At 41.0% G+C, this 27,891-nt stretch overlaps 1 protein-coding gene across 1 annotated transcript in view; it reads left to right on the forward strand.

Annotated features, from left to right (window-relative positions):
- LOC144509624 (histone deacetylase 9) overlaps nucleotides 1-27,891 on the forward strand; it is a 728,394-nt gene that overhangs the window by 118,569 nt on the left and 581,934 nt on the right. The window contains exon 2 of the mRNA XM_078238446.1: nucleotides 5,731-5,874. Coding sequence (XP_078094572.1) covers nucleotides 5,731-5,874 — 144 coding nt within the window. The remainder of the gene's footprint in view (nucleotides 1-5,730; nucleotides 5,875-27,891) is intronic.

Below are 27,891 nucleotides of genomic sequence, written 5' to 3' on the forward strand. Positions count from 1 at the left end.
TAGTCTTTTAAAAAGTACTCATGCCTCCAGGGAAACTTAGCAGTATGTTAATCACTCCCATCTAGACGATTGATTTGCTTCATGCTGTGGTTAACTGTATACACTATGAATGATTTGTTACAGTAGGATTGTATTTGGATCAGATAGCATAGCCAGTGCACCCAATCAGCACCTCTTTCGGACTGAGGGAGGAAACCGGAGCACCTGGAGGAAACCGGCACAGACACGAAGAACGTGCAGGCTCCTCACAGACGGAGGTACAACAAGGGTTGGCTTGCTCAGCCATTTCAGAGGGCAGTTAAGAGTCAACCATGTTGTTGTGGGTCTGTCTGGTGTCACATGGAGGTCAGATCATGTAGGATGACAGATTTCATTCCCGAAAAGGTATTAGTGAACCAGAGGGGTTTTAAGAAAAATTGCTGATTAGTTTCATGGCCACCAGTACTAAGACTAACTTGACATTTCAGATTTATTAATTGAATTCACATTCTACCTGTTGCCATGGGGTGATTTGAATCCATACCACTAGGGCTTTAGCCTGGGCCTCTAGATTACTAGTTCAGCAACATTACCAGTATACCACCACCCACTCCCCTATTTCCCACGGCAATGCCTTGATCAATCAGAGTTGACCTACCTTGTTTGAAATTGAACAAAGCTGGGCAGTTGGCAATGTCTCCATAAATCTGGGTCCATTTGCCAGCCACTCATAACTATATTCTAATATAAATTGTTATTCCCCTTCACTGGATAATTTGTTGCGAGTTATCTTGATGAGTGCAAGATGAAATGTTTTGATGCAGGTATCTTTTTCAACAATATTCGAGGTCTGTACTTCAAAACAACTATATATCTTTATTTCTCTGTGAGTTATTTTGACAAGGCAACTAGCTAACAGGAATATTGTGACCATGGGAATTGATTGTGGCACAGAGGTACAATCATTTTGCTGGAGTGCATATCAATGTAATCTAGTAAAGCATTTAAGAGGTGCAATTTACTTATATATCCAGTTTATCCGACTGATATCAACAAATTGCCACATATACCATTCTGTTCTCAACAATTTGGTAACCTGATAGATTGTTTTAAATGTCACTGTGATTCAAATAATTGCATGATGAAACATAGATCTTTTTCTATTCATTCATGGGATAGGTTGGCATTTATTGTTCATTCCTAATTGCCCTTGAGAAGGTGGAGGTGAGCTACCTTCTTGAATCACTGCAGTCCATGTGGTGTCGGTACACCCACAGTGCTGTTGGGTTGGGTGGTCCAGGTTTTGACCCAATGACAGTCGAGGAACAGTGATATATCTCCAAGTCAGGATGGTGAATGGCTTGGAAGGGAACTTCCAGGTGTCGGTGTTCCCAAGTGTCTCCAACCTTTGTCCTCCAAGATGTTAGTGGTTGTGAGTTTGAAAGGTACTGTTGAAGGAGCCTTGGTGAGTTCATACAGTGCAAATTGTAGATGGTATACACTGCTGCCACTGTATGTCTGTGGTGGAGGGAGCGATTGTTTGTGGATGGGGTGCCAATCAAATGGACTGCTTTGTCCTGGATGGTGTCAAGCTGTTTGAGTGTTTGGAGCTGCACCCATTCAGGCAAGTGAAGAGTATTCTATCGTATGTTTGACTTGTGCCTTGTAGATTGTGGACAGGCTTTGGGGAGTCAGGAGGTGAGTTATTCGCTGCAGGATTTCTTGCCTCTGACGTGCTCTGGTAGTAACAGTATTTATATGGCTAGTCCAGTCCAGCTTCTGGTCAACGGTAACCCCAGGATGTTGATTTTGGGGGATTCAGTGATGGTAATGCCATTGAATGCAAAGAAGGAATGGTTACATTCTCTCTCGTTGGAGATGTGCATTGCTTAGCATTTGTGTGGCGCAAATGTTACTTGTCACTTGTTAGCCCAAGTCTGGATATTGTCCAGGTCTTGCGGCATTTGGACATGGAGTGTTTCAGTATCTGAGGAGTCATCAGAGTTGTCATCAGAATTTTTGTGACTAGTCAATGGAAAATTTGACAGATCATTTGGATTATATCATCAGAACATGCTCACCCAAAGACCAGTAATATAATTCATGAGCTACTTAGTGACTCAGAGGTAATACTAACAGGGCCACATGATCCCAGGTTGCTGCAGACTCATCTGTCTCCATACTAAGGTTTGTATTTTGCTTTCAAACAAATGAACTACCTTAGTATTAACATAGACAGAGTAACTATCTTTTTATTAATGGAACACGTTAAAATTTCACATGTTAGAGCATCAGGAGGCTGACCCCATGGGCAATCTGCTCTCAGCACCCTTGACCTGCTGCTCTATGCCAATCATTAGAATCTGCACCAAAAAGAATAGGGTGACATTCCCACCAAATTTCCCTCTGTGCCTCTCCTCATCCTTCAACCAAAACAATGTTGTAGAGTCTTGACCCAGGTTACATCTTGCTACTTCATGGCAGAGTATTAAGATCTATGTTACAGCTACATCACTTCAGTATTTTACCAAACGTTCACTCCCTGCACTCCAAATGCAACGTGGCAGAAGTGTGTACCATCTATAAGATACACAAAGTATCCATAGATACTACCTTCCAAACCCACAACCAGTACCATCCAGAGTTCTAGAAGGACAAGGGCAGTAGACACATGGGAACACCACCATATCCCTGAAAGTTGGCACCCAGGTTGATAGGGTTGTTAAGAAGGTGTACGGTGTGTTAGCTTTTATTGGTAGAGGGATTGAGTTTCGGAGCCAGGAGGTCATGCTGCAACTGTACAAAACTCTGGTGCGGCCGCATTTGGAGTATTGCGTACAATTCTGGTCGCCGTATTATTGGAAAGATGTGGAAGTGTTGGAAAGGATGCAGAGGAGATTTACCAGGATGTTGCCTGGTATGGTGGGAAAATCGTATGAGGAAAGGCTGAGGGGCTTGAGGTTGTTTTTGTTAGAGAGAAGAAGGTTAAGAGGTGACTTAATAGAGGCATACAAGATGATCAGAGGATTAGATAGGGTGGATAGTGAGAGCCTTTTTCCTCGGATGGTTTTGGCTAGCACGAGGGGACATAGCTTTAAATTGAGGGGTGAGAGATATAGGACAGATGTCAGAGGTAGGTTCTTTACTCAGAGAGTAGTAAGGGTGTGGAATGCCCTGCCTCCAGCAGTTGTGGACTCGTCAACGTTAAGAGCATTCAAATGGTTATTGGATAAACATATGGATGATATTGGAATAGTGTAGATTAGAGGGGCTTTAGATTGGTTCCACTGGTTGGCACAACATCGAGGGCCGAAGGGCCTGTACTGCGCTGTAATGTTCTATGTTCTATATGGAAGTTTCCCTCCAAGCCACCCGCCATCCTGACTTGGATATATATCACGGGCAGGTGATGGCTTAGTGATATTATCGCTAGATGATTAATCCAAAAACTCAGCTAATGCTCTGGGGTGGGGACTCCGGATCGAATCTCACCACAGCACATGGTGGAGTTTGAATTCAATGAAAGTATCTGGAATTAAGAATCTACTGATGACCTTGAACCCATTGTCGATTGTTGGAAAAACCCATCTGGTTCACTAATGTCCTTTGGGGAGGAAATCTGCAGTCCTTACCCAGCCTGGCCAACATGTGACTCCAGAGCCACAGCAATGTGGTTGACTCTCAACTGCCCTCAACTAGGGATGGTCAATAAATGCCAGTGGCACCTCTGTCCCATGAATGAATAAATAAAAACGTTCCTTTACTGTTGCTTTGTCCAAATCCTGGAACTCTCTTCCTAACTATACTGTACACCATATGGACTATAGCGGTGCAAGAAGGCAGCTCACCACCACCTTCTCAAGGATAATTAGGGGCAGACAATAAATATTGGCCTAGCCAGCATCCCAAGAATGAAAGGGTGTGGGGAGGATGCAAAGAGGCTCAAAGAGACATAGGTTAAGTGAATTAGCAATAAAATGGCAAAAATAATGTGGGGAAGTGTGACATTATTCACTTTGGTCATAAGAATAGGAAAACAGAGTATTTTTTCAAGGTCTGAAACTTGTAAATGTTGGTGTTCAGTGAGACTTCGGTGTATCCATGCTAGAAAAACAAAGTTAACATGCAAGTACAGCAAGCAATTAAGAAAGCAAACAGCATGTTGACCTTTATTGCAGGGGGTGGAGTATGAGAATTAATAAGTCTTGTTCCAATTGTATGGAGTTTTCATAAGACCCCACCTGGACTACTGTATGCAATTTCAGTTTCCATATTTAAGGAAAGACGTACTTCCATTAGGGATAGCACAACAAAGGTTAATTTGATTGGTTAAATGGGCTGAACGGGTGTCCTATGATGAGAGACTGAGTAAATTGGGCCTACAGTCTGGAGGTGAGAAGAATGAGAGGTGATCTCATAGAAGCATTCAAGACCACAAAAGGACTTGACAGAGTGGATACTGAGATATTAACTGCGATTTTCCCAAAAAATAATTAAGTGTCATAATGAAATCAAAGGGGACTGGACTGCAATTGTCCCAGACTTGGTCACTTTTTGGGAGAGTGGTGAGTTGTATGACTGTTCTGGGAGGGATGTGCTTAAACACACCGATGAGCCCAGCTGCAAAGCGATTGGGCGCCATTTAGAAAGGGCGCCTCAATCTCTCACTGGAAGACCCCCTTTCTTCCCTTACAGACATTGGGACCCCCCTCCCCAACATGGACTGGCGGCATCGGGACATTGTGATCCTCCCAATGGGTCCCCCTTCATGGCCCCTGACATGCCCCTCCTTCATGACCCCCGACATGCCCCCCCCCTTGATGCCTCACCCCTTCATGACCCCTCTGCATAGCCCCCGCATCCAGCTCACCTGTGTATCCCTCCCATCATAGCCCACCCCACCCCCCCTTCTCTGCTCCAATTTCTTGTGTTCTTATGTAGTGTCAAATGGACAATAGCACTTAGCAGCTTGTTTACACAGTGCCCAATTCTCTTTTCTTTTCCTTTGACTTCAATGTTACCTCCAAAATCAAAGGAAAGATAGAAAGAAAGAACTTGCATTTCAGCAGCTTCCTTCGTGACTTCTGAAGGCTTTGCAGCCAATGAATTGCTCATGGAATTCAGTTACCTGTTTCAAAGCATGTTTGAGGAAAGTATGGTGGCTTTTGTTCACATTTTGTGCAGCAGCTTGACCTTTGAATAGACTCTGATATTGTAGTTGTTAAATCACAAATATTAATTCCTAGGTCGTGATTACCCTGATATGCGATATACCATTTCCACAGGGAAAATAAATTATATTTAAATTAAAATGTATTCAATTAACTTTATGGAGATTATTTCATTAATTTCTGAAACTCGGTTATAAAGCAGAAATAGGGAATGAGTGTTTAACATCTATAAATTCCTTTGTGACGCAACAATTTACATTTATTCTCTGCCACTGTAATTTAAATTGGCCTTGGGGTGCTGGTGCAGCAAGGATGCCTTTCTACATCCTGCCTCATTTTCATGCCCATTGCATTAATGCCAGGACCAATTTTGCCCTCAATGTCTCTGAATCTCATGTTGAATCTATTAATGCAAACACAGTGGTTAGCTTTCATCATATTCAATTAGGAAACTGGTGTATTAAGACCATTCTTACTCATATTTAGCTGTAGGTTTGAAGGTAGAGAAGTGCAACTGTTGAAGTAGTATGTAGAGCTTTCCTTCTTTCATGTTCAGTGGTTTTCTCATTTTACATTAAAGTTATTCTAGAGAGAAAAAGAACAGACTACAATGCAGAAGTACCCATCGAGAATCAACTTGCACATGCAACAAGGTTCATCAGTCTAAGCAGAAGTTGTGATCCATTTGCAACGGCACTACCTTGGCACCAACAACAGGGATATGGTGAGTGATATTTAATGCTAAGTGAAGAACAATGAGATCAGTGGGGAATCAACATATATTTGTGACATTTTACACAGAAGGCTTATTATTCTCGAGCATGAGCCATAAGTAAATGGAAAAGTTGAAGTTTGGAAAGCATGTCCATTTATACAATTATTTAAAAATTATTAATTCCCTGGATGTGGGCATCACTGGTAAAGATAGCGTTTATTGTCAATTGCTAATTGTCCTTGAGAAGCTTATGGTGAACCACCTTCTCAAACTGCTGAAGTCCATTTGATGAAGCTACTTCTGCAGTGCACTAATGATGTGGAGATGCCGGCGTTGGATTAGGCGAGGCACAGTAAGAAGTCTCACAACACCATGTTAAAGTCCAACAGGTTTGTTTGGAATCATGAGCTTTCGGAGCGCTGCTCCTTCCTCCCATGCACTTACCTGATGAAGTAGCAGTGCTCCGCAAGCTTGTGATTCCAAATAAACCTGTCGGACTTTAATCTGGTGTTGTGAGACTTCTTGCAGTGCACTTAGACAGGGAACTCCAGAATTTTGACCTTGTGATGATGAAGGGACAGCGATATTCTTTAAAGCTGGATGGTGTTTGACTTGGAAGGGAACTTGATGTTCCTTTGGGCCTGCTGCCCTGTTGGTGGTAGAGGTGCAGGCTTGGGAAGTCTGTCAAAGAAGCCTTGGTGAGTTGCTGCAGTGCATTTCCATAGATGGTACACATTAGAGCCACATTTCATTGCTGGGGGAGGGAATGAATGTTTAAGGTGGTGGATGGGATGCCAACCAATTGCATTGCTTTGTTTTGGATGATGACAATCTGAGTATTGCTGGAGATGCACTCATCCATGAAAGTGGGGAGTAATCCATCCCACTCCTGACGGGAAGGCTTTGGGAAATATTTTTCTGGTTTAAAGTTCTTTGCTTTAAGGTTTAGTGCATTGTGGAATATCTACTGTTCATATGTGATCAAAGTTTTGGGAGCTATATGTATTTCATTAGATTACCTGTCATACGGTAAGATAAAGAAGTTGAATTTAATTTTCTGGGTTAATAATTGTGTTGATAATACCAGCTTGTTTCCATAGTCCAGACTTTTCACTCGGGCTCATTTTGCATTTTTCTCATCCAAGGGGCTGATGAACAATTTCAAAAAGATCAGGTTTGGCACAACAATAAACTGAATTTAAAAAAAAAGACATTTTAAGAAAAGAAACAATTGCTGAACAAGTGTTTGATTGTTGAGTTAGAAAAGAAAAAAGCAATGACAATTACCAGCTTTGAAGGGTCATCTAGACTCAAAACATTAGCTCTGTCCTCTCTCCACAGATGCTGTCAGATCTGCTGAGATTTTCCAGCATTTTCTGTTTTTGTTTCTGATTCTGGCATCTGCAGTAATTTGCTTTTAACAATGATCAGAATGTTGCAATTTCAGTGTATGTGGGTGGGTGTGTGTGTATGCCTGTGTTGGCATGTGATGGTGAGAGTGAGTGAGAAAACTGAGACTGAGCATAAGATAGACTCACACTCCCAACCACTCACCCCATCACTCATCCCCACAATACTTACTCCCACACACCTACTTGCTCAGTCACTCACTCCCATGCTGACTCTCACTCCCTTACCCCACCCACTCACGCACACACCCACCCAGTCAGTTACTCAGTCTCTCACTCCCACATTTGCACTCAGTCACTCCCTCCCACACACTCACTCAGCGATTCCCACACACCCAGTCAGTCACTGTCTCCTCCGTGGTCCCACCAAAATGACAAAACATCAAACTCCTCTGACCTGATGAGACTTTTCTCTCCCTGGCCCACCAAAATTTTGCCCTCCCGACCCCAACGTTCTTGTGGCCAGGGCTCCAGGCCAGATATAGCTTGGCTCCCTGGGCTCCAGTCCTACAGTACCTGGCTTCCGGGCCCTGACAACGCTTGGCTCCCTGGGCTGTGATCGGAGGAGCAGCTCCACACACAATCTTACATTAAAACTCAACTGGTTGAGAGGAATTTTGTAAACTGCTTTGAGGGGCCAGGTAGAGGGGCTTTGTGGACCATACCTGGTCACCAGGCTGTACTTTGGACATGTCTGATATGTAATCCAACCACAATTAACTTTATTTGATTTTCTATGACCTATTGATTTATAGTATCTTGTACAATAGTTTATAATGTTTTTATAGGTACTTTAGTATTCTAATTACTTATCTTCAAGATGCTATTTCAAATGTATACAGATCAAAAAAATCATTTTATTTAATCCTAGGCCTGTTGCTAAAAAGGGCAGTGAGAGCATAGGAATTTCCCCTTGACAGCAACTGTCATCAATATGGTATTAATGGGAAAGGGAAAGCAAATGATTTGTGTTCTGATCAACAATGTTAATGCAGATATTGAAATACAGTCTACCTCTCTCCAGCTTTAAGTTACTGGAAGTTATGCTATTACTAAAGATACCTGCATTTGAAGTCCGAATCTAGCTATGTTATTGTGTTGTGCCCAAATTTGGCTGCAATCACATTTATAGAACTTCAAAAAACTTAAGTTGCTCTTAGTTTGCTATTTTACTACACTTAAGGTTGGTAAGTGTTGATAATTTCACCAAACCCAATTACAGGTGTCACTGCTGAAGATGAGATATTGTGGTCTGCAAAGTGCCCCTTAAGCCAATATACCATACTTTGTTTTCTGCTATTAAACACCATGGTGATAGACTCTGAATTGTGTTGATTATGCTAAACCTTTACAAAATTCTGGTTAGGATATGATGAGTTCTGGATATGATGAGTTCTGGGCACCATGGCAGATGTGAGGGTTTTTGAGAGTGTGCAGAGGAAGGTTACCAAAATATTTCGGGAGGTGAAGGAATTTAGTTGCATGATCGGCCCGGAGAAGCTCTCATTCTTCTTTTTAGAGCAAAGGAAGTTGAGAGGAGATCTGATAGAGGTGTGCAATATGACAAGTTTAGGTAAGGTTCACATCGAAAAGCTGTTCCCACACTAATTAAGGGGCACAGATTTAAGGTTTTGGCCAAGGGGTATGGGGGGATGTGAGGCAGAACATTTTATACAGTGAATGGTAGTGACCTGGAACTGCTTTATAAAGTACATTTCTGCCGTTAGCTTTGATATCTGTTGCAAGTATTTTTCATATTCCATTTTGCATTCCTTATCACTGTCATCAAATCATTTGGTTACTTTTTATTATTCTCCTGGTCTGCTGCATTTCCACTTTAACTTGAATTTATGGATGACTTTCCTTTTTACTCAATGCTGCCTCTTAGTTCATGCATTGACAAAAGTTGCTTAAATGCAATAGACTCAAATATGAGACTACTTCACACTTAAGATAATTATGATGGCTCATCCTTCAGTGTTTTAACATCTCTCCTTACTAGGAATATTGTAGCTGTCATAGTTTTTTTTTAACTGGTCGGTGCAACATCGTGGGCCGAAGGGCCTGTTCTGCGCTGTAATGTTCTATGTTCTATGTTCTATAGCATGCAGAACACAACACTACAAAAGGCCTGAGGTATTAAACTCTTTCTTGAGGATTCCTATACCAATGATTTGTATAACCAATGTTTATAGTTTCTGCAGGGCAACCAACTGTTGGGGAACAGTTAGGGGAAACCAACTGTTTTCTAGTGCTGATCAATTGAAGTCTTATTCTATGATAAGGAAGAATTAATGAGGAAATTATCTTTATGGTCATCTTGAATGTAGTGCTTTTCCGTAAATCACATAATTGGAGGAAATGATCACTCTGATACAGTTGAAGGACAGGCAGGTTCTCTTTCGCTTTCTTTTGTTGAGATTGGAACAGCCTGATCTGCAGCCAGCGGGGATAATAATTAATCAAAGACAAAGGATAGTGATAAGATTTAAGGACGAGTTTTTCTTTTTATGATGATACAAAGGCAAATGCCTTAACATGCTTTGCTATGAGCCATTGCTATTAGTCAAATCATGAAGTGAGAATAGGAAGGTGACAAAGATTGATGGATAAGATTTAAAAGGTGAAAAAATTGCCTTCCTCCAAATTAAGCGGTATCCAAAATTAGAAAAAAACAAATTACCATAAGAGATCTTGGCTACATACATTCTATGAAATGGTGTGACCTTTAACTATATAATTGTAAAGGCATCTTTTGTAACTATGAACTACTGTGTGGAATGGGGGGTGATTAAAATTGTTGCCTGCTGCACTTCAGTTACTGAACAATTGAAAAATAATCATGCTTAATACTTTCCACTGCCATGGGCACCAAAGGGTTATCTTTTCCCTCTGGATAAAATCCTCAAAACTAAATGCGCAAAAATGTTCAGTGAAACTGGAATGAAGAGCTACATGCTTACACTCGGTCACAATATTTCATCCAGTGTTAAAGAATGGTATATGTTTACGTTTCCTGTAGTTATTTTTCCAACGTACACATTTTTTCCTGGATCTTTTATTCTTTTATGGGATGTGGGTATTGCTGGGAAAATGAGCATTTATTGCCTATCCCTAATTGTCCTCGAATTGGGTGGCTTGCCAGGCCATTTCAGAGGGCAGTTAAAAGTCAACCACATTGCCGTGGGTCTGGAGTCGCACATAGGCCAGACCAGGTAAGGATGACAGATTTCCTTCCCTGTAGCACATTGTGAACTAAGTGGCTTTTTACAACAATCTATGATGGTTATCATGGTCACCATCACTGATGACTACCTTAATATTCCAGGTTTATTAATTGAATTCAAATTCCATCAACTGCCGTGTTGGGATTTATACTCTTGTCTCCAAAGCAGTATCCTGAGCCTCTGGATTACTAGTCCAGCACTCTGCTGAAAAGGAAGGAGAGTATACACAAGTAACATCCTGAGAATGGATCAGGAAGTGAGAAGAGACTTGGGCTGATAAAAGTGGAAACCAGGTTATATCTGTAGTCTTGCACATGAACATACCAAGGCAATATTGCCTTCATAGAGATATGTAATACTCTTTTCAAACTTCCTCAGACTAATTTAAACTCAATTTCCCGTGACAGAAAAGCAACTGTGATCCAAAAAAAAACTACATAACCTTTTTCCTAGAACCTGAGGAGAAGTATTAGATTGGTCATAGATTGGAAAAGTGAACCAGAATAGACAATTTATCTAATTTTGAAAACTATAGTAGCTGTCTGGTAGCTGCTGACAGTAAGCCAGAGGATATGCGATATTATGAGAACTAGAGGTTTATTTCATGAACAAACACAGAATCATAGGTTTCCTGTGAACTGCTCACAGTCAATAAAAAGTTATAACCTAGAAACAGGAAGTCCTGCTCTGTCACTGAAACTATGGTGTGACAGGATTTCCATCCACGTCTTTGCCTTATAGACTCTGGCCCCAATCCAAATCCCAGGAATGAGGTCAGTTTAATGGGTACAGTCGAATTCCTGAATGGCTCCCTGTTGAAATGTCTATATTGTTTCAAGTGTTGAAACAGAAAAATGTTACTTGATCCTTTCCTTTTATCATTGTGTTGTTCTCGAAATATAAATTACCTCCCTGAGATTGGTTATCAATTGTGGAGTCTAGCTAAAACACTTGTATGGCAAAGCCAGTCTGTGGAAGAAGTGTTCCCTGTCAGATCTTTTCAGTAAAGCCATGGAGAGGCAGAAACAGATTCCTTTCTCCAACATTCCCACCAAATTTGCACTAATTCCACATCCTATCAGAGGCAGGAATTTCTACCCCTTCACCTTCCTTCCTGTAATAACCCATGGTTTTCATTTTCTAATATTTTTTCTATTGTTCTCTCCGCGCTGAATTTTACTGTGGGCCTTTGAATTCCAACATCAGGACAACAACAGTACTAATTCGATGATTTTACCACAGGCAGCCTCCTAATTGACAGTCTGTGAGTCTGCCATCAATTTAAGAAAGGTGTGTGAGCCTCTGATGTTGCTGCCCAATCGAAGGAGGGGCAGGGGACTGGAAGGATACTTCAAAATGAGACACCCTCCATAAAGAAGTGCAAATTAAAATTCTGGATGGTTGAGGGGGAAGGCCCCGCTGGTAATGCAATCCTCTCTGAATGATTTGTTAGAGTCACAGGGCTGCCTTTGCTGTCCAAAACCCCAGCTTTAGAGCAAGAAACCTCTGGTATATTCTGTCCTCTCGCCATCCAGACTTTTTGCTTCTGTTCTCATGTTATGCTCCCTGTATGGTTGTCACATGCATTTCTCACTATGATGACTGTTCCACTTTCACGGTTATTTTCTCTTCCCACTTTCTCTTTTGTATCGGTGGGATTCTCTGGTCTTGTCTGTGGCAGGACCCATTGCAAGCGAGAATGGAAAATATGGCATTCCACCCAAAACTCCATTCAGAAGCACTGGAAAATCCCAGCTGCAAACAAGGTCAGAAGACTTCGGCCAATGCCTCTAACATTTTAATATTAACATTACTAGGTGCAATCCAGTGTCATTCTGATTGATTCATTAAAAGTTGTCTTTTCTTGCTTTCTTGGAGGTAATTAATATCATGGTCTTGTCTTTTTTAAATCCTAAGGTATAGCTATTTTTCTCAAGTTTCTACTCCCCACTTATTTGTTTCCGAGATTCAATTCCTGGCAGGAACCTCTTTTGTTTTGGTTGACATTGTTTATTAACCACTCCTCTGCTTCTTTAATTAATAGTTTTTTGTCTGGTCTTGTGTTTACAATTTTTGTTGGTGTTCATCTGGTGGAGGAAAAGCTTGCCTGAGTGGGCAGATAGATGGATGTAATTGAATTTTTAAAAAGTGTAAAGTAACACATTTGAGGAAACTAGCTGCCAGTCTGGCCTTGCCAGCGGGATTCCTGCCACAAAGCGGGAGCCTGCCATTCTCAGGCAGTAGAATTTAGCAATATTGCAGTGAGACACCAGCCAGGAGGAGGATGGGCCACCATTAAATGTGCAAAAATGGCAAGAGTTTATTTACCATTTTTGTAAAAGGTTCTGAGCAAGTCTACATCGATTTTATTTATGGTGGTACAAAACAACTTCAGAGCATCTTTGGAGTGATTTAATGGATTGGTCCCTGCTGCAGTACTTGTCGGTTCAGGATTTGTTACGTTTTTAAGGAATGAGATCTTTTTCTTCATTGCTTTCTTATTGCTATGTTACCTCGCAGCTTTGCTTATTTTTATTTGTATTATGAATATGAAGCTTAAGACAATTTGATTCATTGTTGATGAAACATGCTGCATTTATAAAGATGGACACTAAGATCCAGTGCCTGAGTGATCCTGTGATGAGAATTCAAGCTTGTATGTAAAGAAATGGATCAACTGCTAACCTTTTCCAACAGAGGACTAACATACTAGACCCTTACATAAGGCCGTGCATCTGGGGCAAAGTTTTCCCTTTTCTTCGCCCTAGTGCTGGTTCTGGTAAGAAAAGTGGAGTGCAGCTCGTTGGCTGCATATACTGGTTCTTTCACACCATACTGTGCAGCACATGGATGAAAACAAAAGTCAGGAAGCAGGGCCTACACCATTACGTTGGTGGGGCAGGGCCAGGAAAAGCTGGCAACGTTGACCAACCTGGGATTGGGATGCACGCCCTCCACATGCACATGGGAAACCTTCCCCCACCATGGGAGCCTGCCCTGCCCCCCTTACTATCCCCTCCCTCCTACAGATACAGGATACAGGAACCCCCTCCCCCCTGGCTTCTGTTGAAAATATTAACACTTCAGTTTAAAGGGATAAGCTGTGTGCTAACTGAACAGAGACTTCATTGTGATGAATGAAAGCATCTCAAAAATATGAAAAAAAGAGTAGAAATATGTATATAATATATATATAGTGTAATTAATGAAAATGAATCATAAGTGTTTGGAAAACATATCCAGTTTTACTTCACCTTGTTAAACTAGCTTCTGATTAGCTGAATAATATGTACTGAAAAATAAAGACTCTTAGCAGCAGTTTAGTATTGGAGGTAGAAAGGAACAGATATCCATAACTGGTTGGCAGTATTTTTTTGCGTGTTTCTTCCTGATCTGAATGATTTTTCATTATTGCTCCCACACAGTCTTGTTCAAACACAGGGAATGGAAGAATAAAGCATATCATCAGATTATACATGGTTAATTTTTCCATTTAGCATGTTGTGACTTTTACATCATAGGAATAGTTCAATATTTTAGAGGGGTGAAACTGTTTGTTGTTCTGGAGGAATTGCTGAGAGATTCACATTTTAGCATCTGGTGTAGCACATTGGAACATGTCATTTCCTCCTTTCACCATGACCATCCTCCCACAATAAACATTCCATATCCTCCATTGTCCATCCCCAGTTCCCTAATATAACCATTATTGTAGTTTCAATCATTACATGATTGAACATCGTCGTACAGTGACACTGCGCCAATGTGATGTCACATTGGCACAGTTTAAGACAGGTTTACTTTGCTGTGAACCTGTTATGGGGGGGTCCCCCAGTGTTGTAAAGATGAGTATCGTCCTGGGGAAGAGGGATATGGTCAGGCAGTGGCCTGGCAGTTCTCCCTGGCACAGGTTGGCACTATCAGATTGGCACCATGCCCATTCCAACTTGGTAGTGCCAACCTGGCAGTGCTAACCTGTGCTAGGGAGCAGGCCCCAAAGGGAGCCTCAGTGGGGGGCGGGATTCATTTAGATTTGGTTGTCAACCAGGAGCAGATGGAGGAGCAGGGATACTGGCGATGACCATTGTGTGCAGGGGTGGGTGGAGTGGGTGTCAGCTCCAACTGTGTGTGGGGGGGGGGGGGGGGGGGGGGGTGGAGAGAAATGCCAACTCTAATCGTGGGTGGGGGGGAGGAACCCCTGAGGCCTCCATGGTAGGCTGGTGACAGGTTTACTCAGGTTATGATTGGTGTGCCCTTTAAAGCTGGCACCCTGATCTCTGTGGAGCCAAGCATTGCCATCATGTTTAGGCCCTGTCCTCTGCATGATGGCATGAGACATGCCCCTTTGATTTTTTTTAGGCAGAGTATCATAAGGTCTGGAGAGAAAACTGGCTTGTTTCTCTGGAGAGAAACACGCCGGTTTTCTCGCCGGAGACAATGCTCTAGAGGGTGGGATTTTTCCGCCTCACTGCACTGGTCGAGGAGCATAGTTTTTGGTAAGATTTCGTCCGACATAACATGTGATAGAGTTCAATCAGTGTCATGCTGTCACTGTTAATGGAGAATTTGAGACTGACTGACTGTAATCCTTCACTCCCTTGAGTGGTGTTTAATTATTGCTGATGTTAACCCTTGATTGTTTTGATCCAAATAAAAGGAACAAGAAATTTCTATTTACTGTTCGAGAATGCATCATAGTTTTTGACCACTAAAGATCGGCATTTGTTTCTTAATTGTATGTAATGAATAACAATGAAAAAAATGGTACATCAGGAAGAACAAGCAAGGGTTCAAGAATTAATTCTATAGGGGCCTTACTATATTTTCTAAAATGTTCGCCACTTTAATTGTGCTTCAATTAATATAATTAAAGTATAGTTTAATAGAATGCACGTTAGGCGTACCTGACTACAGTAAATAAAGTACAGTAGCCAGGCAGGTCAGTATGATGTAAAGCTAAGTATTGTTTAAAGAGAATACAATTGTTGTACTCAAACAAAAACTTTCATTTAATGAGGGTACGGCTCCAAATCTACTTTGGCATCCAAAATCATCTCTGTTTGCTATATCTTGCAAAAGTTTGTGAACCAGGGAACAAAACATCAACCTGAGGCACTTTGAGGGAAATTCAGTAAGATCATAGCTATTGACCCGCACGTCAAAACCACAAGAATAGTTCCAAAATGAAATATACAGGACTATTGGAATAGTGTAGATTAGAGGGGCTTTAGATTGGTACCACTGGTCGGCGCAACATCGAGGGCCGAAGGGCCTGTACTGCGCTGTAATGTTCTATGCTCTAGCAGCTATCCAGCTCAAAAATATGAAGTCATTTATATAATCGTGTGGTAGTCATGTAGCATCTACTTGGAGAGCAAGTTGAAAATTTGGATGTGTGCTTTCCACGTCACCCAATGTTGAAATGAATGCAGGGAAAACCTTAGAGGGGAAGGAATAGACAACCAGATTGTAGATAAATGCCTGCTGCTGTATGGCGAGGTTCTGCACAGGAAGCACCATTTTGTCAAGTTATCTCAATTGTTTAGGTTCATTAATCAGTTCTAGTCTGCTAAAGGTCACTTAGTTTTTCTTTAGCTTTTCCCCTTCAGGTCAGTTTGGGATGGGCAATGAATGCTGGCCTTGCCAGTGATGCCCACATCCCATGAACGAATAAATAAAGTCTTTGCATAAGGCCTTCCTCCATCTGAGCTATCTACCTCTCAATGCAATATGAGGGGCCACATGCAGTTATCCAGGGCTGGTAACTTCTCCAACAGTGCTCCCAGTGCCAATGAGAGTTATCTGATAGTTCGGTGGGAGTCAATGGCTTTAATTTTACCATCCTGCTTGCCATGGGAATCAGAGCAGATGAGAGGCAGACCATGGGAAGGCCCTTCAACCTTGGGCCGGATTTTACGGTTTTGTGACGAGCGAGGCTGTAAAATCCCATCCAACGTCATCACAAAGTACAAAGTAGTGGAAAGTCAGCCATCAAGAGAATCTTATACTCTAAAATAGTCTACATACAATGGTGGGAGCAATCTCATTCTTTAAATTCCCTGTAAATTAAGTGTTGCATTCTTGCATGTTTTACTGTTTAAGGCTGCGAATGGTAACAGTCACGTTGCTGCTAAATTGAGAATATCGTAGCCGCAAATATCCGAAGTCTCAGGTTTCACCTGTGCCAGCCATAAAAGAGCGGAAGATCGATGTTATCATTCGTGGATGCCGATGGAGTGCTATTGAGCATAATCTTCTGTGGTATCAAACTGGCTACTATACAAATAGCTCAAAGAGTTCTGTTTTCTGCAGATAGCAAGAACACCAAAACCACAAACTAAGTTTACAAAGCACAAAAAGCGAGAGGTTTGCAACTATTTGTGAAACTTTTGTTAAAGATAGCGAGCACTTCCTGTGGCTGTGTGCGAATGCTTGATGGTATAAAAATGTATATTATTATGCTGCTTCACATGGAGGATTTGAAACGGTAAACCAGAGTTTTGCAGTTGTTGTTGTACAGTTCAGACTACTGCACTGCTCTTTCTTCTAAAATTAGAGTAGGGTATAGATTAACACTATCCATCTCCCTGTCTAATCCACATGATCTAACCCACATGTTTTGTTATTATTGGAAATGGCAAAAAAGGACTCTGCTATACTTATAAACACAGAAATTAGCAGCAGGAGTAGGCCAATTGACCCCCTAAGCATCCTTAGCCATTCAATAAGCTCATGGTTGATCTGACTGTGGCTTCAACTCCACATTCCACTTAGTCACAGTAACCTTTGACTGCCTTGTTAGTCAAGAATCTAACTACCTGTGCATTGAAATAATTCATTGACTTTGCCTCCACTGCTCTTAGGGGAAGAGAGATCCAAAGGTTCATGACCCTCTGAGAGAGAAAGGTTCTTCTCATCTCGGTCTGAAATGGCTTATTTTTAAACTGTGTCCCCTAGTTCCAGTCTCTCCCACAAGGCAAAACATTCTTTCAAAATCCACCCTGTCAAGTTACTCAGGATCTTGCATGTTTCAATAAGATCACCTCGCATTTTTTTAAACTTCAAAGGATGCAGGCTCAGCCTGTCTAACTTTTCCTCCTAAGATGTCAGTTGAGTGAACATTCTCTGAACTGCTTCAAATGCATTTAGATCCTTTCTTAAATAAGGAAACCAAACTATACATAGGACTCTAGATGTGGACTCATCAATGCCCTGTACAACTACAGCAAAACATCTTTTTTTCATTACCTTTACAATAAACAATAACTTTCCATTTGCCTTGCTAATCACTTGCTGACTGGCACACAAACGTTTCCTGCTGCAGGTACCAGGGCACCCAGATCCCTCTGTATATCAAAGCTCTGCAATCTTTTTTGCATTTAAATATTTATTCTCCCTTCCAAACTGGATAAATTTTACATTTTCCTACATTTTACTCCATCTGCAAGATTTTTGTCCACTCACGTAATTCATGTCTCTTTGCAAAACTCCTTGTGTCCTCTTTACAACTTATTTTCTGACCTAGTTTTGTGTCATCAGCAAAGTTAACAACCATATATTCGGTTTCTTCATCTAAATCATTGATACAATTGTAATAGTTGATCCCTGTGGCACTCCACATGTCGCATCTTACCAACCCAAAAAAGACCCATTTGTCCCCCCTCTCTGCTTCATGTTAGCTAACCAATCTACTTCAATCCATGTTAATATGTTATCCTCTATATCATGGCCAGAATTTTAAATGATAGTCACGGGTGTATGCCTGACCCAGAATAGTGTGAAATCTTGCGAGAGGTCATCGGGTGCACTTGCCTGATATTACAGTGGGAGGGTGCGCATGGGAGTCAGATGGGTGCCTGTCAATAATTGACCAGCTACTTAAAGTGATTAAAAGGTCAATTGAAGGCATTTTCCATTGCCCATGTGACTACCACGAAACAGCCATTCCGTTTTTTCACTTCTCTCATCCAAAGATTGGATAATAGAGGACTGGAGCATTAGTAGTGTGAGTCGTTGAAGTTCAGGTGAGAGTTTGCTGCTGCTTTATTGCTGATATTTCATACCTTCCCCTTTGGTTTCTGTTGAACTGTTTGCATTGGGAGGTTTTTTTTTAGGACTCTTTGGTTTTCTGGACCTTCCTGGAGGATTTCTGGCAAGTGCACCAGACAATGCCTGAGAAATGCAGACAGTCCCATCTGCATTTCTGCCCATGGGGATTGTATACTCTACTGGTGGGAGCTCCTGAGGAGGAGGGAAGGGGCAAAAGGGAGAGGAGATCAGGTGAGCATCGCCAATGTCCCCTAAAGTGATAAATCTGTTATAAAAACAAACTTGCATTCAATAACCAAATCAAAGACAGTTAATCCTTTAATAGCCTCTTTAAGCTGTCATTCAAAATGTGAACTCAACATCCCTGCAGATCCCAGCCCTCACTGGTTAAGTGTTTTTGGCCCTTTTGAAACTCAGTCATGCATTCGCAATAGGTTCAGCTGTAATAATGACCCTTGTGAAATGTCAACAATTAAGCCTATTAAAACTGCAGGAAGAGATAGTCATGGTTTTTTTCTAAGCTATACCAAATGGCCTGTCAATGTGTCTTTATTATTACTCTGGCAGCTGCAATCTAGTTTTTTTCTTGTTTTCAATGGGCTGGGACTGAAATACATTCAGATCATTGCACTTAAGCAGACCTTCTCCATCCTTCAAGAGAGTTCATGTCCTTTCCATAAATGAGGGACTCATACACAGCAGATTAAGACTTTTGGGAGAGCGAAATGGGGTATGTTTGAACTCAGGATTAATTTCAAATGGCTCTGCCGAGTTCTCACCTGTGATTGACATCCCAACCCTCTTCTCCCCCTTTCAAATTCATGAGGGGCCTGGACAGAGTTCATAGGGAGAAACTTTCCGCTCATAAAAGGATCAAGAACAAGAGCGCACAGATTTCAAGTGATTTACAAAAGAACAGTTCAGGTCTGGAATTCGCTGTCTGAAAGTGTTCTGAAGATAAGGTCAATTGAGGATTCAAGAGGACATTAGATGATTACCTGAATGGAAACAATGAACAGGGGTATGGGGAAAGGCTGGGGAATGGCACCAAGCCACAATGTTGATTTGAAGAGCTGGTGCAAGTAGTCTCGTATTATGCCTTAACAATTCTATGATTCCATGATTCCCTGCTGGCAAAAATGCAAGCTTGTGAAATGTAACTGAGGCCCTAGCCTCTTGTTCTAATACTTTGGATTAAAAGCTTCAGGACAGTTTTTGATGAAGAATGGAGTTTTCTTCATTTTCACATAATTCATTTATAGAGCAATCATTATTAATGTTATAGTTCTTGTGTTAAGCTGCATATTGCTTGCTGTATACATCAATGGTTGAGAATGTAGACAAATGAAAAAAATTAGGAAACTTCAGGAAATACAAGAAATGACTCCAAGATTTGGCATTGCCAGTGGTACTTCGGGAATTGCTGGAGTGCAGCTCGTGACTTTCCATCTAATAAAATTAGGGATTAAAGATTATGACTAATGTCTCTGCAATTCCCAAAAAATACTCCTTGTGATTGTCCCCTTGCAGTGGGAACACAAGATCGCAGAATCATTCTTCCAGAACAGTCATCTTACTTTCCATCACCAAGAAGTATGATGGACATTTGATTTTAAGTTGCAAATTACCAAATTGAAGAACTAACTCTTTAGGGAGGACTTTCAGGGCAGAGTTATTGCCTTTATATCTTTCAGTGTTGATTTTTGAAATGGCTTCTGCTGTGTTAAATCCACATTACAGACAAAGTGTCATTATACATAATTAAATATTGTACACCGTGACTGACTAACTGCATCATATAGTAACAATAAAGAAATAAATTGTGAAATCAGGGACACAAGTCTAATTATAAGTGGGTATGGGACTCTCCTAAAGTTTTTTTTAAAGTTTATTTATTATTGGTGTAACAAGTATGCTTACATTAACACTGCAATGAAGTTACTGTGAAAATTTCCTAGTCACCACACTCCAGTGCCTGTTCAGGTACACTGAGGGACAATTTAGCATGGCTAATGCACCTAACCAACACGTCTTTGGACTGTGGGAGGAAACCAGAGCACCCGGAGGAAACCCACACAGACATGGGGAGAACATTCAAACACCACACAGTCATCCAAGGCTGGAATTGAACCTGGGTCCCTGACACTGTGAGGCATTAGTGCTAACCATTGTGCCACTATCCTGCCCCTCCTGTCAGCATGTGGAAAATGAAAATCACAATGTTTTGTGACACTCATTCTGGATATCTTAAAGTCAATTTGCTAAATACCAAGGGGATTATGAGAAGTTTGTTTTGTTAATTGGATTGGAAGTTGGCAGAGCAAAGTTAACAGTTAACCAATAAAGGAGCAAGTTCATTCCTTGTGTCAACATCAGCACAACTCGTATCCTGCCTGTACAATGTATAAGGTTTCTTGCAAGATTGCACAGCTGGATATGAACAAGGTGGAAAGGTGGAGATGTTGGTTTAAATGAATTCTGCACCCAAGTAAACATTTAAAGCGATAGTTTTTTTTCTAAGGTCAGGAAATTATTTGGTAAAATAACACTTTTTTTTCTCTTCATTATCTAATGTCAATGATCTACCAAAGTATTCTTCCCAGCTGTGAATTTTAATTGTAAGATGACAACGTGTTATGCCTTAATTAAATTGCTACACAGGAATCATTGAGATCAGAATATAAATGCTGTTAAAGGTAATTTACTTTGATATATTCATAAGGATGGGAAAGTTCTGAAATGTGATTGCACTTAAAGTAACGTGCTGATTTTTTTTTAGTGAATGGGAATTTGATGCAATCAAAAACAATACCTGTTGAGGGAAAAATATCTATCAATATTTAACCAATGAGCAACAGAATATTAACTAATCCAATCCCTGCTTAATTTTCCATGTCCTTGTAGTTGATTCCCCAGCTACTGCACTAGATATCCAGAACAAAATAAAGCTGGAATCTGGATTTATACAGTGCTTTTCACATTCTCAGAATGTCTCAACTGTTTTAATGCCAATATACTGGTATAGATTGCAACATCAGCAGATATGATAGCCAATTTGCACACAGCAATGTCCCCAAAAATAACGAATGAATGCCTAATGAATCTGTTTTTGATGGTGTTGGTTAAGGGAATAGAACCAGTCATTGCACCAGGAAACCCCCTTCATTCCTTCGAACTGTGCCACATGAAGTTTATAAACTCTCTTTTGGGTGCTATTCTGTATTTGCCACAATCCACTTGATATTCCTTTGTGTTTGTCATGTGTAAATATTTCTGACTGTGTTCATGAGGGAAGGAGGGATGGTGGGGGTGGAGAAGAGTTTGTGGGAAGTGAGGGACAAGGATGCAATATATGTTAAAAATGCTATGATTGAGCCAAGGTTAGTTAACAGGAGATTGAACTGACAGGATATCAGCACTGGGAGATGTAGATTAGATTTCAGACAGGATGTCTGAACCAATGTGCCACAGACAATGAAAGATAATTTAACATTCTAGTAATTATTCACACTTATTGTAGCTGTGACAGATCTCTATTCATCTGAACTTAGATGGGGTCATTGCCAAGTTAAGGCTGGTGGATTCCCTCTTGGATTGAGGATGGTTAGTGTGAGTGAAAGCTAACGCTGGAATCACTGATTTGAGAAAAAGCAGTGACTGTAGAAAGAGGAGGCAGTGACCTGGGCCGGAGGCCAAAAATTAATTGTTTGATTTCTCACAGCTAGTAGTGGTACAGCATGTAAGGTAATGCAAAAATTATGAATCAAAGTTCACAACGTGGAATTACATATAAATATATTTCTTTCATATACTGGAAGGAAAATGAAGCTGAATGGAATAACTAAACTTGGATTATATCTGGTACTTGCATGGGCGGCAAGCAGAACAGGCCTAGCACTTGCTCATTTTTGCTACCTTGAGGCTCAAATACATGCACATGCCACTGGCAATTTGCTGGTGCCAAGTCAATGTGGCACTACAGATCGTTGGTTCTGAGGTACATCATAGGTCTCCATTTTGTATATTATGAGTAGCCTTCTCTCCGAGACAATCCTACCCAAAATGGAGGCAGGAGGCATAAGCATCAAGCAATTGGTGCATTAAGTGAGCTGACACCATTTCGAGGCTGTTACCACCTCAATCACATCAGGGGTGTAGGAGATCAGGGGCAATGAGTCAAAGTCGGCCCGAAGATTTCCAGTTTGCACCTCAAATCATCTCTTGAGTATTTTGTATCAATATTCACCAAGGAGAAGGACATGACAGATGTTGAGGTCAGCGTGTGAACGCTCAAGAGGATGTCAATACATCAAAGGAGGAAGTGTTGAGCATCCTAAATTGCATTAAGGTAGACGAGTCCCCGGGGCCGGATGGGATCTATCTGTAACTGTGGGAGGTAAGGCAAGAAATAGCTTGGGCCTTAATAGATATCTTCACACCCTCTTTGACCACAGATGAGGTTCCAGAGGACTGCAGAATAGCCAATGTTGTTCCTTTGTTTAAGAAAGGAAGCAGGGATAATCCAGGAAATTATAGGTCAGTGAGCCTGACATCAGTGGTGGAGAAACCTTTGGAGAAGGTACTGAGGGACAGGATATATGCACGTTTGGAAGAAAACGGACTAGTTAGTGACAGGCAGCATGGTTTTGCACGGGGAAGGTCATGTCTCACCAAGTTGAGTTTTGTTTTTGAAGAGGTGACAAAGATAATTAATGAGGGAAGGACTGTGGATATAGTTGATATGGTTATAAATGTGTAAAGCATGTGACATGGTTGATGGCGATTGTTGATAGGCAAGTGAGAGAGGGTAGTTAATAGAGCAGAATGTGAAGCTAGTAGTTCAGTTGTAAGGATATGACATTTGAAGTTGCATTCGCTGACCTTGACTACTCTGGCAAAGTTATTGAACTTGCTGCAGCACTGCATCTAGGTCTTGGGATTGCATTGCTGTTATTAACAATGATGACTATCTGTTCCCACTTCCACTGTAGTGTCTGCCGGGAGATCCTTTCTCCTCGGTCCACCAAGATTCTGAAATGCACCAAGGCCTCCAGTGCTGCATTTCAGAATCTTGAAGTACCCTCTCTTTCCACTTGAACTCTTCTTGTAGAACAGCCATCTCCAGTGCCTACTCCAGCCAGCATGCACTTCTACTTGAAGAGGTGCATGCTGGTTTCAGGTAATGTGGCTAGCTTTAAGTGGTGCTATCCTTTCATGAATTTGGGCTCCCTGCTGATATCTGCATGGAGCTACTCAACAGCCCAATTATTGCTGGGCTGAACATATCTACCTCTAAAATGAACAGGCTGCATACATGCATGTTGCTTCTGTCAGTAGGATGGGTGAGAGTTCACCATGATCATCCCACCCCTTTTTGTGTTTGATCCAATTTTCCCAGCAGCTTTTAATGGCAGTGATCGTGATGTTGAGGTAAATCATACATGCAGTCTAGCTAGTGAAGCATATGTTTGTTAAACTGAATTATTTGGTGGAAAAGATTAATATCCACCTGAAGGATCAAAAGATAACCACTATTGATTAATTTAAAATTGGTAACTTTTCTGCATAATTCAGATTTTAATAATATCAAGGGAACGTAAGCAGAAAAGGTTAAATCTCTACAGGACAAACAGCTGTCTAAAATTGAACAATGTGCAGTCCAAAGAAGTCAGATGTGGCTGAGAAGGAAACAAGACATTGTTCATCACAGTTCCTTGGATGAGGCTTCTTTGTTAGTATCAGCAATGCCATAATGTATGGCAGCTTTACCTCCCAGTGCTTTCTGCAGCAGTGTGGAACTATGCTGTCACTGCCTCCTCACGCCTCCATAAGAACTAACTTGTAATCATGTCTCTGATGGCAGTGCAATTAACTATTGTAAGTGGACATTGATTTCAGAGATACAGGGAGTCATATTTTCTAGCCAGCCCAGAATGGTTGGTGAAGTAAGATTTTGTCCTTTAGAGCGTACACAACTTACCTATTACTGAACGGACAACAGTCAAAACTATCAGTGGATGTTGTATTTTAAAAACTATATGCATGCAGTTTTCTCTTTATTCAAATGTTCCACTAAGTAAAAATATTCTACAGCTGCTGGCCCCTTATTTAATATTGCAAACTCATTTTCCCAAGCAACATAAACCTGCCATGAGTTAAAAGTTAGTGCAGTAAAAATGTAAATATGAACAACTTTTTTTTAAACCAGAAGACACATTGATAAAAGTTGTCAAAAAATGATGCAGGGTGCTTTGAAAAACGTTGTTTGATACACTGAAGTTAACTTTTTAGCTGCCAAAAATATTGGCAGCAGTTTTAATTATCCCCGAAATAATAATGAATAATAATCCATCTGTTGGAACAATCGTCACCCACCATAAATGTGTTATTTTTTGTTGGTGAACCTGTTGTGAAACCACTTATTAAGCTTATTAGATAGAGAGAAGATCCAGTTAAAGAGGCTTATGGGACTGTTGCCAATGACGACAACAGAGTTGGTACCAACAGGATAATATCATTGCCAAACATAACAGAATTATAGCTTCAGGTGACTAATGGGACAAAAACAGTCTGGGTGTATTACAGACCTCCAAATTGTGGGAAGGAAATTGAAGAGGAAACCTGCAGTCAAATTATGAAAATGACTGGAATAACAGAATTATTGTTCTGCAAAATTTTGATTAGCCACTAATCAATAGTGATAGAGGGAATAAATGGAGAAATTCAAATGAAATTCCTAAAATGTGTCCTGCATAATTGAGGTTCAAACCAATTAGAATCAGAGGATGATCCAAAAGGACTTAAAAATGAAACAAATGAGCACTGAAGGAGAAGGATGAAAAATAGACTGAGATTATGAAAATATCAGCAAAGCAAAACAAAAATGATCAATGGAAGAATAACATTTTATAGTGTAACAGTAAAAAGATTCATTAAAATAAGTTGGAGCTCTGAGAGGGGAGGATTGTCACTTTGTAGATGATTGTCAATAAATGGCAGTACCTAGTTTTAGTTTTTATAAAGAGAAGGATATTGGAGAGGTGAAGCCTGAAATGTTTCAGTGTAAGCGTTGAAGGAAAATGTTAAATAAGTGAAGTTACGCTAAGAGAGTACAAATTACTAAAAGTCCAGTGGGTTACATTGCTGAATCTTGAGGGAGATGAGGAAGCAGATTTCTGAGGTACCAGAAATTATGGGCAGAATTTAATGCAGGCAACCTGGGTAGCCAGTGAGAGTTCGCATCATCTCTTTTTTAGGAAGGCCCACTGCATTGAATGACAATCAGGCAGGTAACAGGAGAGGGGATTGAGGGGAGTCTGAAACAAGGGCAGCGACTGGATCTTACGTCCCCTCACCTTCCCCATGGCAAGCCCCATGATCAGTCTCTCTCTGAGAGACATCTCCTATTGGAAGTCTGCAAGAAACACAGTTTGTTTTTCAAGCTTCTCACATGGGTGGATCCCCTGCCCACCACTGGGAGAATGCAGTCGCGCGATGAGACCCTTAAGTGGTTATTAATTGTCCACTTACAGGTATCAATTGGCAGCATGGTGGAAAGACCCTCCATGAGCTGAATCAGAGTAGAAGTGTGAAAGCAGTGAAGTGGCAAACCGCCATGTTCCAACCTAATTAAATGCCCCCTAATGTAGTATAAAGGGTTAGCAGATGGCAAATGCTAATGTATGACATAGATGGTAATATACGACTGACACCAATCAGTCATGTGTTAGACACTCAAGAAAGAGGTTGCAATCACCCCTAGGAGCAATGTGCCTACACTGTGTAACCATTTTAGAAGTAGTATTGATAACAAGTATTAAGCAGACGCCAGAGTATGTCGACAATCTGTTATACAACCAAGTCCTTTCCTAGATCTAAGAGAAAACGTCCCAATCTTAGAACATGTTGGCAGCTCAGAAAATCCACCGCCAAACTCACCATGGGAGAGGGCATTAAATTCTGGCGTATGTTTCATTGTCCTCCTGGGTGTAGGATGCATGATAGACGTTTTAAGAATGGTCAAATTCATGCCCAGTTTTAACAAAGGAGATGTAAGTAATTATAAGTCAATCAGTTAAATCTCTATTTTAAGGACATTTTTAAAGTCTCTAATTGAGGATGAAATAACCACTTACCTTGATGAAGAAAAATAATTAGAAGCAACTAACCTGGATTTCCAAGGGACGATTTTTAGTACTGTGGTGATTGCCCTTTTCAGGGCAACACAGCAGAGTAAGGGTCACATAGACTCTGCAACCAATCAGGACTCAGAGTTTGGAATGATCCCACGGTGAGAGAGCTTCTAGGCAGCGATGTTTTGGGAGGTGGCTATAGCCATGAGGATTCACAACAATTCTTATTAATGAATGTTTTTTGTGTTCAGTTATGAAGTTTGTGAAAGTCCATATTTATAATTGCCAACCTCAAAGAATTCCAACAGAAGATAGGGAACATTATAGATGGGAAAATGCAGTGGAGGCAATTAAAGTGGACTTGAGGATATCCTTTGACAGGATGCCACATGGGAGGTTATTGGAGACAATTAAGTTCAACAATTACTGACTTAAAATGTCCTTTGACATCACATCCTCTATGCCTAACTCATTGATGCATTTAGTGAACTAAAGTGACTCCTGAACTGAGCCTTCTGGGACACCAGTCTAGGAAAAATGCCTTTTTACTGCTAGTCACTGGTTTCTTTCTTTTCCATCCAGTTTGGGAGAGTATAGCAAACTTAATGTAAAATAAAGGAAACAGTGAATAGCAATAATGCCGTAGAGGTAGGATCTTTCACAAGATCAATGATTTAGGTTCAGAGGGAGTGGCGATCCAAAATGGATGTAAAGTTACACCCCAGTTTTATTACTCAGGTTGGGAGCTGTGTGGTGGGTGAAATGGGCAGCAACCCTCTGGATTCCCAGAACTAGGAAGTTCTAATTTCCAGGCCTTCTTTGAGTGCCCTGGCATTGCCTCTCAACTCAAACCGCCAGAGATTATGTCAATAGGGAACAGGGTGATCTGAAAATTTACAGAATGAAGGGAGGGGGGTGGTCGAGCCACCGATGGATGGTTAGGATAGGCAAAGATCATTTTTAATATGAGGGGTAAGTCCTGCTATGCAAGGTAGCCCCAAGATGTTTGTCCGGGAATGCTACTCTCCTTCTCTTGGCACACGAGGAACCTATATGAAGTTTTTTTTGAAAACACTACACTGAATCTTGTGGGGCCAGGATGCTGCTTGTCATCATCTTTCACTAGTGGTTCTGACATTGCAACCACTGTCTGGAATTAAAAAGATATGCAAGTGATGTGATCGCATCAGGATACAAATCTGGAGCAGG

Source organism: Mustelus asterias, chromosome 2 (assembly GCF_964213995.1).
Source record: "Mustelus asterias chromosome 2, sMusAst1.hap1.1, whole genome shotgun sequence".
Lineage (NCBI taxonomy): Eukaryota > Metazoa > Chordata > Chondrichthyes > Carcharhiniformes > Triakidae > Mustelus > Mustelus asterias.